The sequence below is a fragment of the Limulus polyphemus genome, unplaced genomic scaffold (assembly GCF_000517525.1).
Source record: "Limulus polyphemus unplaced genomic scaffold, Limulus_polyphemus-2.1.2 Scaffold38, whole genome shotgun sequence".
NCBI lineage: Eukaryota > Metazoa > Arthropoda > Merostomata > Xiphosura > Limulidae > Limulus > Limulus polyphemus.
Genome location: NW_013665648.1, coordinates 579,483 through 596,125, shown reverse-complemented (window position 1 = coordinate 596,125; position 16,643 = coordinate 579,483). Strand labels below are relative to the sequence as shown.

The window sequence follows — 16,643 nt, the reverse complement described above, 5'->3', positions numbered from 1 at the left end:
AATTACTCACTATCTATCCACACATTACCTTCCCCTCTTTTATATACCAGTCTACCCTCCATCTAGTAATTACTAGAGCATTCGCCAAGATACGGGATAGTTCTAGAAACGTGGCGTCACTGTAGTCATGTGACTCGATGACGCAACATATACATATACAAATATTGTTTATACGGGTATATGATATTCGCAAGAATAAATCATTATTTTACACAGTCATGCATTTATGCAAGAGCAATTATTTTAGTTATATCAGAATAACCAAATCCAATGATTATAAACACGTCCAAACGTTTGCCCAAATTTGGGGTATTGTCACACTTGTTCCAGTTCTTCAAATACCACGATTCTTATGTTTCTTAAATACCATTAAAGCAACAGCATCATATCCGCTTTAGATGAAGAGAAATGATCGGTCAGCAATTAGCAAAATTCTCCTTCCCCCACCCCAGCAGCTGAGGAGGTAAAACAAACGGAGAGTCAGCACGAAACAACATCCCTGATGGTTTGACAACTTTAAGCAGCTCACATTTTATTGATAATTTTCATATTGAATTGTTCTCCACTGCTACTAGGTTAAAACTGATGAGTTATGGCCTAGGAAAAGTACACGATCTGAAAGGATAGAATGACGATGTTCTGTGTTGATAGCTTTCCCCGATAGCCGAGATTTGAATCTAACTTCCGGTGGAATCTTATTTTTTAATCAATTCTGAAACAATATACTGTGTTATACGTATGATATCTGTTATAGATTAAGAGGAATAGGCATTCAAGGAGTGGTAAAAAATACTCCCGTTTTTTTTATAGTTTTATTTTCTTGCTCTTTTCCAGTAACAAAGGCTTAAAAGAACTAATGCAGTGTGTTCAGGTTTTAATAAAAATAATAAAAAAAGCATTTATATTTTAGAAAATATTATTACTAAATACGAACTCAATAAATCTGACAATTTTGAATGAAAGGCATTCCACATTTGTAGGTATAGAAAAATGATCACAGATTACATATTAATACACATTAATGGACCTATCTAGTTTCCATGTATAAAATATCTAGATGCACGGTACTGAATACAGTCAAATAAAACTAACAGGTGTGAAGCAACTACTTTTAATTTCATGTAAAAACTGTCTGGGAATGTTTAACGATATCATTAGTAGCATTCCAGCATTAGCAATACCTCAAACTTGTCCAAAAATGTATACAGTAAAAGTGATATTACTCTAGCTTCTCTTCTGTAGAGAGAAATGATGACCTGCCAATAACTGGTACAATTGTTATTCAATTAGTTCGAGTTATGAAAGCTAAAAAATGTCAACAAAATGGGATGTCGCACAGAAAAGACAGATATATATTGATTTGAACTAATCAATGCAGCCGAGATGACATCTGTAGCATGTGTAGAAATAATAATAAAAATTCATATTCCACTGATACTTTCTACTAGCTTCTAAACATAGTAGCATTTGTACCGGATATTAAAGAAAGGAAGACCTGGCAAGTATACATTAGTCTTAATACAGATAGTTATGTAGCTTACATAAAATATTACGCCCATCCGTTGTGTTTCCACTGTAAGCTACAGAGTCACAGTAGCGGCAGAGAGAGAAACGGAAGGCGCAACCCAAACAAAAAACAGGATGAATCAGAGGGTGGAAACCACTTTCACACTGGCACGTGCTGAATTCCTTTAATAAAAGACCCGCAATGACCACTCACTCATGCGGAACTGTAAATATCAGTGTACATCATTCTTAAGTCCCCCCCCCCCAAATTAAATTAAATTAATACTGTTATATTTAATTGGCATATCAGTTTTGCAGCGCATTTCGATACGTAGGGTCACATCTACTATCTGATCTGAAATATCCGAATTCGATCAGATATCAGGAGCCGAATATCCAACCAAAACTACTATTTGTCCTGTCTGGAATGCATTAATCATTAAAAAACTAAGTTACTGGGGACATAAATGCGATCAGAATGAAACATGAAGCGTTTAAGAGCTGATGAAAAAACTAAAATCAAGAGGTATTTGGTGGGCAAAAATGGAATTATTAAGAACAGATTTTTCCAAACGGCGACGCATCCATTGCTTTCATTACTCAAGCTGTGACTTGAAAACAAAACTGGCGAATAAATGGCTCAACCGTAACTCAATATTGTAGCCCAAGTAGAACATACAAGGTCCAGTTTTTTTATTTTTAATTATCAAGTGTCCCTAATCGCCCTACTAAAGGATAATTGGGGACGAACATTAAGAATTACCGATAAGCCTTTTTTCTCCAACACTGGGGTGTATAAGAACAACATGTTTAAAAAGCCACAACAGTTTACAAAATGAATATGCCTCATCCCACATATGTAAAAATAATGAACGGAAAACATCTGCCGGACATCAACGGCTTTGAAAAGCAGATAAACAGGTGTAAATTATCATGTATGAATGCAGTGTTGCTCTTCAACGAAAGCTTAGACACAAAATTAATATCACTGAACGAATAATTCATTTGAAATAAAGTTATACGAGATAGATTTTTTTTCCCATAATTACCTCGTTTTACAGTATCCAGTTTGCAGTATCATGTGAAAGTGTGGGTTCAAAGTTCACTTTAGCTTAGATTTGATTTTTAAACTTTTAAAAATACCATATCACATACACTGACAGGAAAAGAAGACGGTGTAAAAAAAATGTTATATTTGTGTTATAAAACGATTAACAAATTTCCCTTAAACTGAAGTTGTGCTGCTGAAAATTGTCAAAACAAAAAGTACTGAAATAATTTGGCATGTTTAAATAAAAAACTTCAAGCCAGCATAAAAAGGCCAGACGTATAAATGATGTAATATATAAAAAAAGTTAAATATAATTCATCCTTATAAACCACTAAACCCATTTCTACACTTGATACGAGTACAACATGAAAAAAAAAAAAGAATACCCCCCCCCCCAGTAAGTGGTTATTTTTCTGATTATTTCAAACTATATTATACTAGCGTTTTCTATTTTCTTGCGTCGTTGTATAAACACAATTTTCCTGACAAGCAACTCAGTATGATTAGATTGCTAAACTTTAACCTTAGGCAAACCATATTCGCTATCTATCTATCTATCTATCTATATATATATAACGTTGCGGACATGATGGAAAAGTAGTAAACTTCAATTCCAGATTTGGCAACCCCAGTTTCAAAACATGCAACTCGTAAAGAGGCTATAGCAGCATTATTCATACAAATGTAAGCCATTTTAATCTAATTCTAAATACAAACCCATCATTATATCTCCAACCATAGTTTACAATATTTTAAGACCTTAGTGCAGACAATGAACACTAAGTGTTTCAAACACCACTCACCAGCATAGAAATATTCTATCATGCAACTAATTAATAATAGAATATGACATGTAATAAACAACGATGTTCAGTATGTAACTGACAAAGAGCTTAGTCTTTGCAAACATGTATTTACTGGTTTCAACTCAGTTAACAATTCAGCTTACCGAGCACGTACAAAACAATGCCCACGTCCAAGCTAGCAACAGATTACCGAGCACGTACAAAACAATGCCCATGTCCAAGCTAGCAACAGATTACCGAGCACGTACAAAACAATGCTCATGTCCAAGCTAGCAACAGATTACCAAGCAATTTACAGAACAATGATCAAACACAAGTTAGGAAAAGCTCAGGAAGACCTTTACGTATCAGTATTTACAAGTCACGTGCTATCATATACTAGGATATTATATCATATGGATATAGCAGATTCTATCTCAGTATTGCTAGTAACATATTAAAAAGTCATAAAAAAAACGAAACAAACTTAAATTTTTGATGGTTGTACCCTACAGATCTGAGCTGAGGAAATACAATTACACTACAGTATATGAGTGGGAAATAATAACTGTTTATCTTTCAAACATCTGCCACATCAAAGTACTGCGTCACCGTCCCCACAAGGACATGGGGTTGTAGCAGCGGAAGGCACCATGTGATAAAGATAAACTCTGCACAATAACAAAAACAAAATACAGTATTTTGTGCAAAAATCAGTTTTGGAGAAAACATATATAATACTCAAAATCAGTTTGAGATTTCATCCCCACTTTATAATTTAGGGGTGGGTATTTTACACTTCTTATTAATCATTCCTTGTATTTAGATATTAGGGAAGCTAAATCCAAACACGTTGTACATTTGTAAACTTACCGCTGTCCCACCGGGGAAATAAGTTCGACACAAAGGTTTATATCATTACTCGATCCACTTTTACTCAGAAATACAACGTTTGCAAAAAATGTGTACCTGGATTAAGATATAGACTTTCACGATTTTTAATAACCCTCTTAGATATATGCAAAACGCCTTAATTTGAATTTAAAGCAATGCGTCTATTAATCTTGAATATTATTTAAGTGGACTTATTTTCTCCGTGATAAATAAACTTGGTAGAGTCACGTATAACCGTGATAAATAAGTGACAGATGAGATTATAGTTTCCAATAGAAACAACGGAATATTTGTTTAGAGAGATACGGTGCGTCGAGTTCTGTCGTGTGTATCTTATTAATTCATAAATACAATATGGATCAGCGAAGTATTAATTCCTATAACAAGCGTACAGGTGCCACTGGTTTATTTCGATAGGTTTATATTGAACCTTTTATAAGAGTGAGCCATAACTAATCACTTTATAACGATATTAAGTATACCAGTTGTGTTGTATTTTATGAGACTTTTCGTTAGGACTCGTATCATGCATGCACTGGTGTTCAACACCGTTCATTTGTAATGTTAATCACACTAAAATAGGTTAATCATGAAGAAAGGTTTGTTGTGTTACTTGTGGATTTATTTTCCTCTATTGAAAGGTCGCTATGGTCCAACTTGTAGATAAAGATCTTATTTAATTAATTTGCTTCTTCTGATAACCATACACTCGTAATAAGAAGTTTCGACTCGAACAGCTCGGTTCAAGAGTAAAAAAAAACAAAATACAAAAATTACAAACAACCAAGAGGCACGCCAATCAATAACTGTCTGTTTCTCTCTTTCTTTTTTAAGAGTAAAAAAGCAAACAATCAAGAGACACGCCAATCAATAACTGGCTGTTTCTCTCTTTCTTTGTTAAGAGTAACAAAAACAAAACAACAACTAAGAGTCACGCCAATCAATAACTGGCTGTTTCTCTCTCTCAAGAGTAAAAAAGCAAACAATCAAGAGACGCGCCAATCTGGCTGTTTCTCTCTCTCTCTCTTTGTTAAGAGTAAAAAAGCAAACAATCAAGAGACACGCCAATCAATAACTGGCTGTTTCTCTCTCTCTTTGTTAAGAGTAAAAAAGCAAACAACCAAGAGACACACCAATCATATTTTGTATTTATTTTGAAGTACAAATCAAAATGTTCTACTTTCTGCTTTCTTCAAAGCATTGTATAAACATTTTTCAACGAATATGCCGAATATGCTGTGGGAGTAAATAGTGAAAAAAAAAACATTTCAGTTTATTTATTTTTATAAGGACACAAAAAGTAACTGTACTTACATGTTGAAGGATAGATTCCTTCACTGTCATGGGCGCGCACGCACGCACACATATAACCCCTACACAACACACGCGCGCTACTAGACCACTGCCATGAAAGTTTGGAATGTCGTAACAACATGAAGAAAGAATATTCCCCTCTCAACTTCCCAAAGTTTACTAGTTTTAGATAAATAGTGAAGTGCGTCTTTCTTTTTGTTGTGTTCCTAAAAAATAAACCTCTTAACGGGACAGTTGATTCCTTATAAACATGGGAATTAGAGATTTAAAGGAGTAATTTTGTTTGTTTTACAATAAAACAACAAAGAACACACCAAATTTAAAATAGAAGTAAAAAAAAATCTACAAGTTAATTTAAAACATAAGAGTAATGTTTATGTAAGCTACATTTTTTAGCTAGCTTTCTTTGCATGTGTAATGATTTGTTAACAAAAAACAATAATAATACAAACTGCAAACTTTCAAATGGATAAACTAGCCGAAAGATGTATACAGTTTCTAAATGTTTTCCAGTGGCTCAGCGGTAAGCTTGAGGGGGCTTATAATGTTAAAATTGGGGTTAGATACCTGCGGTAAGCACAACGCCTATAGCCCATTGTGTAGCTTATTATTAGAAATAAAAGGAGTATCCATGTTTTATAATTTTTGTTTCCTGAACCACCGTGAGGGGGAGCTAGAATTCAGCATACATAATGACTAAACTAAATCTTAAGTTCTTATTAGCTACGCCCACTTATAGAATTCAAAATTTGATTTTTGATTTTAAAATTATTTCGTGTTTAAATGTGGGGTTTGTCGCCAAATGTCAAGACGGTGATGGGGGAAGGTATGCAAAAGCTGTAGTGTATGCAAATCTAACCCAGTTTCCTTAACACTGAATTGTTATTCGTCTTCTCGTGTAGTTTGTGAAAAGCATATATTGAAGAAACTAATGTTAAATTTATACAAGTACCTCGTATGTTACGAGTACATGTATTACTTAGTCCTGTTCCTGTTGATAAATATTTCCATGCGTGTTTGATACAAAAACAAGTTTGGAAGCAGCAGTTGTTATTTCAATCTCTTTTCTGATTTTGTTATGGTAAGCCTAAACGATCAAACACGAGTTGTCATTACGAAGCTTCGTAATGACTTGTAAACACTGTTTAAAGATTATTCGGTAAAGCGGTTTATAAAATGTTATAGAACATCCTCGAACGGTACGAGGGTTCGTGTTGTTGAAAATTGGTCACACTACCATATTAGATATAATTCTGTAGAGTCCCGAAATTGTTCTGTTTCAAGAGTAAATAAAACCAAAATGAAAAGTAACAAATATTTTCTTTATTATTTCTTGATTTTATCTCATGCTGTGTTGTAGCCTACAGAGTACATAGTTCTTCTCGTGATTCATGGCATGCGCACCTTTTACTGACGTCACGACAGTATAAATTATAACGTTAAACGTCCTTTATGTGACGTCATTTGTGTCTGCTGTCTGTTGAGCTCTTATGTGTTGTCAAAACATTTTTTTTTAAACTTTATTCTATGTTTTAAACTCATTTTAAGATTTTAACAATATTATTTTTCTATTTTATTCATTACTACTTTGGGCGTTTATTTTGTAATTGGGTATTAAGTAGCTTTTACCTAAATATTATGATTGTATCTTTTATTAGTTTTTATTTTGTTATGATCGTTTAAATATTCTGTGTAGGGCTGGAGGGTGGAAATTATAAAGCTATGAAACCGGTTACACAATAGACATTGTAGCACTGAAATGCGCGAGGAATAAATAAGTCCAATAAATAATTTTCCCGAAAGGAGGCCGAAGGCAGCCCGGAGGGGTCACCTGTTTTAACCATTCGCACCACTATGCAGTAGTGTGTTGCCTGTCAGTTTGCCAGTAAAAAATAAAATGACGTCACATAAGGGACGCTTAACACTGCAATTTGTACTGTCGTGACGTCAGTAAAATGTGCGCATGCCATGAATCACGAATTGCCATATAAACCTCCGAGGCTTAAAAGTCTGTAATATTTATGTATACACTTTGTCCGGAAATTGTCAAAATTATTAACAGTTATTTAGGTCTGAGTTAAAACCTCCATGTCTCATATCCAGGTCTTTCCGTGCATGTCGAAATGTCATACCTTCGTTGGTCTAACAGAATTCTAGTAGCTCTTGTAGCAGAGCTTCAAGGCACTTATACTTGAAACAGAAATAAACAGTTTTGTTAACTTCCGGACGCTTTGTTATAATGAAAATGTTCAAATTTGTACTAGATGTAATTCCGCAGAATCCCCGAAAATCTTTTAATTTGTACTAGATGTAATCCGCAGGATCCCCGAAAATGTTCTAATTTGTACTAGATGTAATTCCGCAAATATTCTATTTCATGAGTAAATAAAATCAAAATTAAGAGTAACAAATATTTTTATTTATTGCTTTTCAAGTTTCAAAAGTGCCGTTAACATATGTCTATAAATCAAAAATATGAGGACTATTCTCAAAATCGAAATATTTCACAAAAGAAACCGGATAGCTTGCAATAATTCATGGAAGAAAATCTTTGATTTATCCCAAGTTAAACTCAAAGATTTTTTTATCAACATGGCATTTTTTAAACTTGTTCGACTCGACTGCTTGGTGTTAAATAATACTATCGAGATTCTTTCTTTAATACCTAAGACAGCTTTTCCCAAACTGTGTTCCGTCCGAGATTGATAGATGCTCCGTGAAAAGAAAACAAAAACAAAAAAATCATGATTTTAAATTTTAATAAAATATTTAACACTTTTTGTACGATCATAACTCATTATGAAATATTTTCCTATGTATTAGAATTAGATAATGTCGATTTCGCATTAGAGAAGAATTATAGAAGATGCCAGATCTATTCTACACAATAACTTAGTGGAAAGGTTTGTACCTAAAATGTATTATAAGCATAAAAATTTATTAATATGCAATTTGATTAAATAAATAAATGAATAATATACAAATCTAGAGGGTGCTGCGCGCTCAACATACCCTCTACACCAATATTTCACGTGTCTAGTGTTCCGTAAGCTTTTTCTCAACTGAAAAGTGTTCCGTGGCCAAAAAAGTTTGGGAAATGCAGACCTGCGAGATTAACCCTAAAATTACTCTATAATTTTAAGTATATTTTTTTCTAATGTATTTGTGCACCAAATTACTTGTAGGTTCATGAATTTGTTGAGAATAAGGTCCTTAATAACATACGAGTCACGGAAACTATTTAAACAAAAATACCATCAGTACTACAATTAACCCCAGTTATTACTAATGGAATCCTTTATGTTTTACATCAAACAAAAGTAATTCGATCTCGTTTCTATAACCAGCTCCTTACACCGAATTTTGTAACATGCATAAACAGAAAATTACTCAATGCGATGTTAAAAGGTCCTCCACTGATAATGGACGCTGTGTAAATAATTCGGTAATTTGGTGGTTCTAAACGCGAAACATTTCAATGCTCAGACAACAAGTACTGTCTCAACTCAACGAGCGTTTAACATAAATTGTATGTATGGTATTTTGTTTTTGTCCAAAATTTTTCTCTTGTGTTTCAAAATGATTTCAGTTCACTGTGGATGTTTGGAAAGTAAAGGTAATCAATCTTAAGCAGTTACCAACAAAATAAAACAGGTCATTATATATATATATATATATATAGCGATGATGGTATGTGAATTCATATTAAAAACAAGGAAAGTTGTCAAAATAATGATATAGTCGTTAAGAGAGGCACATTTTCGTCGTATTACAGGCAGTTTCAATTTATGTTATGTTTTTTTATTCACTTATGTTTCATTAAAGCTAACATTATACATCTATCTGATTTCGGACTTTAAGGACAATCAAGGAGGTTCTGATTAATCTTCTTATCATAAAGCTAATTTATGAATATGAATCATATGTTAATACGAAGTCCTCCAGGGTCAGTACTAAGTTTACGAGTTTAAAATGCTAAAATCCGTGGTTTCATTTGCCGTTGTGAACAGAGTGCAGATAACCTATTGTATAGCTTTATTAAACAATCTTAATTTGAAGCCTTCAGTATTGTTTGTTGTCCTTGTTCTTTCACGGTTGTAAAACAACATCGATGATTATAAAAAACAACAACAAGATAACCTATTGTATAGCTTTATTCAACAAACTTAATTTGAAGCCTCCAGTATTGTTTGTTGTCCTTTTTTTTTTCTTTCACAGTTTTTTTTATACTCATTGATGTTGTTTTACAAGATAACCTAAGTTTGTTTTCTCTTTGTCGCACTGTTTATCGGATAGTGTGGTTGAGCAACATTCAACAGAAGAGTAAGAAATAATTACTCTGAGAATGATAACATTATTATCCAACTCCCTCTTGTGGTCATTATGTTGTCTTGCAAGATAATTTAGTTTGAACAACATTATATACAAGAGTGAGTAAAGTTTAGAATGAAATAACGGTATTTTTTGTGTTTAAGGTTGTCTCTTTTTGGTTCATTATAAGGGCGCAATGTCGACAGGCTCGCCCATCTAAAATTGGATCAGTGCCTAACAGAATTATTATTTCCTCCTTGCACGTGCTAGCTCCGGGAACTCTTCGTGCTGTGAATAAACAATTAGGTCGTACAGAGGAAAACGAGGAATACGAAAATAAAACCTCTTTACAACGTTATGTGTGCGCGCACATGCACGCACACACACACGTTCATTTTGTACTCATGTTCATCGTTTTACACGCTCCAAAGTTTTGCCACCATCCCGTCCCTGGAGATTAAAATCTTGTGTTACTATTAAATTATATTTATCAGTTGCAGTTTGCATAATTAGATATGTCACTAAAAAGCGTTTTAAAGCCCTATCTTGTAATGAATATGAAATAATAAATATGCTATTATCAATTTCCAGCAACTATTTGTCTAAAATAAATACGCTGAATGAATCGAGTGTGAATACTTTTAACCGCATTGATCACATTATAGCAGTGTTTCTCAAACGTCTGAGCACTGTGGACTGGCAACATAGGCGAAGTGCTCGCGCACCCCGACCTAACCCGATAGCAGTATCCGCGCATCTGACTGAATGAATTCTGTATAGACTGGATCAGCAGAGAGAAACAACATTTGATACCAACAGCCTTTATATTTGAAATCATGTATAAGAATGTATTCTCGAACCAAGGCTCTTCGTGGAAGTACAGTTGAGAACTTCTAAAGATAAGTTATAAAATCGGAATAGTGGGAACTTCCTCTACGAAACAATGTAAAAGATTGGAGTGACTACTAACCTTTATGATACATTTGATATAGATACACCAGTTGTTTTTTTTTACTTAATACAACATGGTATTTTCAGTCTGAATTGCACCTTACACGACCAGGTCAGAGGCCTTAAGGTCAAGCTACAGTTATCCCTAATTTAGGACCACTGATAAAAACAATGGTAACCAGTCAGCAACATCCGATACCTATACGACTAATACTAATCGAACAGCGGAATTTACTGTCACTTTTATAACGCTCGAACAGCTGAAAATGCGGAGGATGTCCAACAACATATGGCGGCTCGAATCTAAGACCTTTTGATTCGCAGCCAACCATGTTAACCATTATACCACACCCGGCCCAATTAGTAGCGCTCCTTTATCAAATTCTTAATTTACATTTTACTGGTCCCGGTAAACAAAATGGAGACAAATGCGTTACGATTCATACTTGCCGATCAACATTTTTATTTTCACACAAATATGTTGATAATACAAAATGAGCAGTGAATAATCTGTGAATTAAATATATACTAGATGTCACTTGTTTCGTAAACAGTTCAAGTCAGCAAGGAGCAGTTTTACTGTGATTATAGTGTCTATCCAAAATTAAGCTGCATCAGTTACATACACCAGTTCAAGCGTGTTTACACAAAAGCAAAGATAATTCATCTTGCAACTGGTAAAAATATAGAGTAACCTCAACTTATAACAACGGTTTGACTTAACATTATGTAAGAAACAGATTAGGAAAACATGTCGGAACGTTTAATTGGTAAAAATATAGAGTAACCTCAACTTATAACAACGGTTTGACTTAACATTATCTAAGAAATAGATTAGGAAAACATGTCGGAACGTTTAATTGGTAAAAATATAGAGTAACCTCAACTTATAACAACGGTTTGACTTAACATTATGTAAGAAATAGATTAGGAAAACATGTCGGAACGTTTAATTGGTAAAAATATAGAGTAACCTCAACTTATAACAACGGTTTGACTTAACATTATGTAAGAAATAGATTAGGAAAACATGTCGGAACGTTTATAGTAAGTAGCCACTAGGTCAAAACAAACACAGTAATCTGAAAAACGTCACGATATTGAATTAAAGTCATAGCGAAGAATTACCCTCAGTTCAAGGTTATCATATATATTTCACTATTATTATTATTATCGTGAATGTTCAAACATACTTAAATATCTATGTTCTATTTAAAATGCCCCAAGCATCCATTATGGTGGCTCCCCCTCTAGGGATAACGTTGCCGAACATTAGGCACTATAGCATTGGGAAGCTTTCAACTAAAACATTGCTAGACTGTTTGTATACTTTGATATGAAAAGCAAACAGTGTTAAGTATAACACTGCGGAACTTCATGAAAATAAGGGGGGGGGGGGAATACGGGAAGCTTTTACCGGTTTAGTTCTTAGTCTAAATGGTTTATTATACCACCGTTCATAACTTTCTAGACTTGTACCTCACCATGTAAAGTTTACCGGTTTGTTTACAGCTTACTAAGCTTTATCATGTGAAACTTTTTTTCACACATAACAAGCGATATTCGATAAGTTTAAACAGTATACAAGATGCTTACTTCATGAAGGGAGATATTACTATGAGAGGTTTATATTTCAAATTCTCACGGTTATAAAAAACGAAGGATTACTGATCAGACAGTGCTCAGTGGGAACTGTAGCTTGTTACATAAACAGCAGCCCGGGAATATACTGTAAAAATAAGACATATTTTTGCTATCGCTTTCTTAGTAGTCGAATGGCTGAAAAATAAGAAGGGGGCGGGGGACATTGCATTCAGATTTCAATATTGTCCAAGTCATTTTTTGGACGTTGTTGAAACTAGTCTGTAGACCCCCCCCCCTCTCTCTCCAACTATCAACTGTCTTTTGTACATCTTTCTATTCATAAAACTACAACTTTACTGTAGTTAGTAAAGCTGAGGATGAATTTGACTTACTCTCTTCTCCTCGTATTTAAGAGTCATTTATGAACCTATTTTGTAATACCATGCACAGTTAGTCACGTATTTGTTACAGAGCTTCACATCATTACTAATCCAAGTGTTATACCGCATTGAAAAAGGACAATTTTATTATTCTCATTTCTTGAGCTAGTACCATCAAATTCAAGTAGAGCTTACAATTTTCTACATATGAGTGTACTCTTATCATTTCGTTTTTACGTAACCGACAGTACACCGTTCAACAATTCTCGTGTATGCTATCTCTGCTAAATAAGTTTAAATATTGCAATTTTAGGAACAAGATCACGGAAACAAAACAATCAGATCTACCTAGGTACTAAAAGTGGATATATTTATACTATCATCACTAAATCGGATATAAATTAGAGGGTGTTAATGTGTTCTGTACACAAAATTATGCACGCAACGCAAAATATTCGGAAAGAAAGATAGAGGAAGACTGACGAGCACGGTGTAATTGAGAAAATAGGCGTATCCTACCAAAACTAATGAACCTGGAGTAGTTTTAGATGCTAGGATTTGACAGTCGATACAATTCTTATGGCATAATTCTTACCATCAAGGATTTCATTTGCTATGGGGCATTTTTCTCGCCCTCATGTAGGATATAATATGATCTCATTTTGGATGGTCGAGGTTTTCACAAATGAATAAAACAAGTGAGAATGGAATGTTCCATATGCTGGTACAGTTATATTGTTATAGTTATATTGTAAATGCCGCAAAAGGCTGTGTAAAACAGCACCAGTTCTATATAAGCAAGCAACAGCTACTATAAATATATGCAATAATAAAACCTTATCTGCAATTATAAAAATTAAGAGTAGAAAAGGCAAAGTACTCTGAAAAATTGGAAATAGTTAGGGCATTCTGATTTTAGAAAATAAAAATTGTTTGTTTGTTTGTTTTGAATTTCGCCCAAAGCTACACGAGGGCTACCTGCGCTAGCCGTCCCTAATTTAGCAGTATAAGACTAAAGGGAAGGCAGCCAGTCATCACCACCCACCGCCAACTCTTGGGCTACTCTTACCAACGAATAGTGGGATTGACTGTCACCTTATAACTCCCCCACGCCTGAAAGGGCGAGCATGTTTGGTGTGATGGGGATAAAATAAAAATAAGACAGTAATTAGAAAAAGTATAAAGGTGTTACTCTACAAAATTGGCATCCCACTTGCCATAGAAATCTTTTATTGACCAAAATATTTTCCTTTGAAGATAACATACTTAGTTTTAGAGCAGTCATATTAGGCTATCTACTGTGTCCACCGCAGGGAGTCGAACCCCAGATTTGAAGGTAATGTACTTTGGTTGTGGTATCAACTAGCTCGTTCCCTCGAAATTCATAAAAAAAAATGAGTTAATTAAAAATCCAGTTGGTGAGCCAGTGTTCGTATGGTGGGGGGAGAAGGAAGAGTAGGTTGGCCACAGAACATCATAAAATCACTCTAACCCCCACTCATGATTCAGCTTGAATGCCTTGAAATGATTTGTACCTTGATTGGCGCATTATTATCATTATGCGGTTCTCGAAAAGGATAAAAACCAGCAGTATTATTCATAAAGATAATTTCATATTGGGCTATGTGTTGTGTCCACCGCAGGAAGTCGAACCCCGGATTTGAAGATAATGCACATACATATAAGGTAAATGAGAATTAGACGCTCATTGCTTTAATAGTTTAACACAGACATGCACAAATTCTAATAGAGGACACCATATTCTCTTCACTCTGTATAGATTGGCTAAGTTGAAAGACTAGCTCATTTGTGTCCTCTTTTCTTTAACATTAAACAGAACAAGGACAAAATTTGGCACAAAGCTCCATGTAGGATCCGATATGGCTGCACAGTGGCAACATTTGTGTCCTCTTTTCTTTAACATTAAACAGAACAAGGACAAAATTTGGCACAAAGCTCCATGTAGGATCCGATATGGCTGCACAGTGGCACCATTTGTGTCCTCTTTTCTTTAACATTAAACAGAACAAGGACAAAATTTGACACAAAGCTCCACGTAGGATCCGATATGGCTGCACAGTGGCAACACTCGGAAGGTAAACAGCGGCTTGAAAATATCACGTACTTGTAGTCCGAGTTGTTTATAAGGTAATGTGGCCATGGTTGTCAAAAATAAGCTAACTTTTCTGTAATCTTCACCATTCATCTCGAGCTTGACATTTAACAAAAGTAATACAACCAAGTTTAATTTCTGCACAACCCAGTATTATAATCCCTTGAAGTATGTGTATAACATTTAGTGAATAGATGAATAGTTTGCTATGTTAGAATTTCGAGTTTGAAAGAGTGGTAACTCGACTGAAATAATGGGGATTGACCCTTCTAGGACAATTGTATCTTTCTATATCAACTGACTGAACTTCCAAAGAAATGCATCAACGTTGCGAAATATTATAATCACTGGTTAATTTCGGAGACTAACAATAACCGAAAAAAGTGGTGACAAAAAAAAACTCGGTTAATATGCTGTAAGAAACGTCTTCATAAAATAGAATGTAAAGCACTTTACGTCTTAATATGATGGAAGGTAAAGCGCTTTACGTTTTGTCAAGAAAAGATGACTATGTGGAGGCTTAATTTTAACACTTGTTGAGTGAAAAAAAAGAGTTGCTAAGCCCCTGAAAGATCTTAGATTTTTCTAAAGCGAAATATTGCAACATGTAGTCTGGTACCGTTTTAACTGTAGCTTTATAGAACATAGAACAAAAGCGTAAATATGTTAGTTATATTGTTATTTTTTTAATCCTTCTTGGGGGTGGAGAGGTAAACAAGCACTTTTTCTGCTAACTGTTGTGATTTTCATCAGAGTCTTCTTAATTAATATGGATACAAAATCCCCCCCCCCCCCCAATGATTCAGCTTCAATGCCTTGAAATGATTTGTACCTTGGTTGGCGCGTTATTAACATTAGGCGGTTCTCGAAGAGGATAAAAACCAGCTGTATTATTCGTGAAATATAAGAAAAAGTATGAAATTTAAAACTTCTGATGCCTGGTGCAGTGAATGAAGAATTTTCTGAGAAAAACTTGATAGCGAGTTAAAAAGCACGTGATGAACGTAATAGCACTCGAGCTAATGTTAGCGCCTAACTGTCGCCCACGGGAGCCACGTGCTGGGAGCTTTGGGCACAATACCCCAAGCAAGGTTGGAGAGGAAATGAATAGAGATAAAACGAATTACTATACTTTTGGGTCCTAAAGATAAACTTACTTTGCCTCAATCTTATTTATACGGAGAATACAAAGGCTGTTCAATCGGTGCCTTTATGTGTACGTACTGAGGTTAATATATTATTTTAAATCTTGATTTAAGTCAAGCACGAATTCTTTCAATAGTTGCGGATTTAAGACGATGTTCACTGTCAATAAATGTAGATGCATATCACAGTTTGTTACAATTGTCTCTATTTGACAGCAATTTGTATAATAGTATTCAAAATACACGATTGTCAATCTTATAGCATTGTGTCACAAAAGTATTTCAAGTAACAATGAGAATTATCGAAGAAAGACCTCGATACCATCCCAGAAAAATTTGCTTAGAAAATAGTTGTCAACTTGAATTATACTGTTACGTCTCCGTTTGTTAATTTATTTTCCGTAACTTCGTTCCGACGAAACTTAAGCGACACAAGTCTTTACTTAATAAAACTGGTTTATTCTTTCCGAATATAACTCTGCGATACACTTAACTTCAACAATCGCGTTAAAACAAACGCTAATCAACGAACGTCAACAATACTACCGACTGCAGTTCAATTACTCACTATCTACACACACATTACAATCCCCTCTTTTATATACCAGC

At 34.4% G+C, this 16,643-nt stretch overlaps 1 protein-coding gene across 3 annotated transcripts in view; it reads right to left on the bottom strand.

Annotated features, from left to right (window-relative positions):
• LOC106461273 (cGMP-inhibited 3',5'-cyclic phosphodiesterase A-like) overlaps window positions 1–16,643 on the bottom strand; it is a 159,314-nt gene that overhangs the window by 117,152 nt on the left and 25,519 nt on the right. The window contains exon 1 of one of the 3 annotated variants that reach the window (XM_022388466.1): window positions 5,551–5,595. The exons of the other annotated variants lie outside the window; for them this stretch is intronic. Within the exon in view, the coding sequence (XP_022244174.1) occupies window positions 5,551–5,580 (30 nt within the window). The 5' untranslated portion in view covers window positions 5,581–5,595. Of the gene's footprint in view, window positions 1–5,550; window positions 5,596–16,643 lie in introns of those variants that run through there. 3 annotated transcript variants of the gene reach the window in all.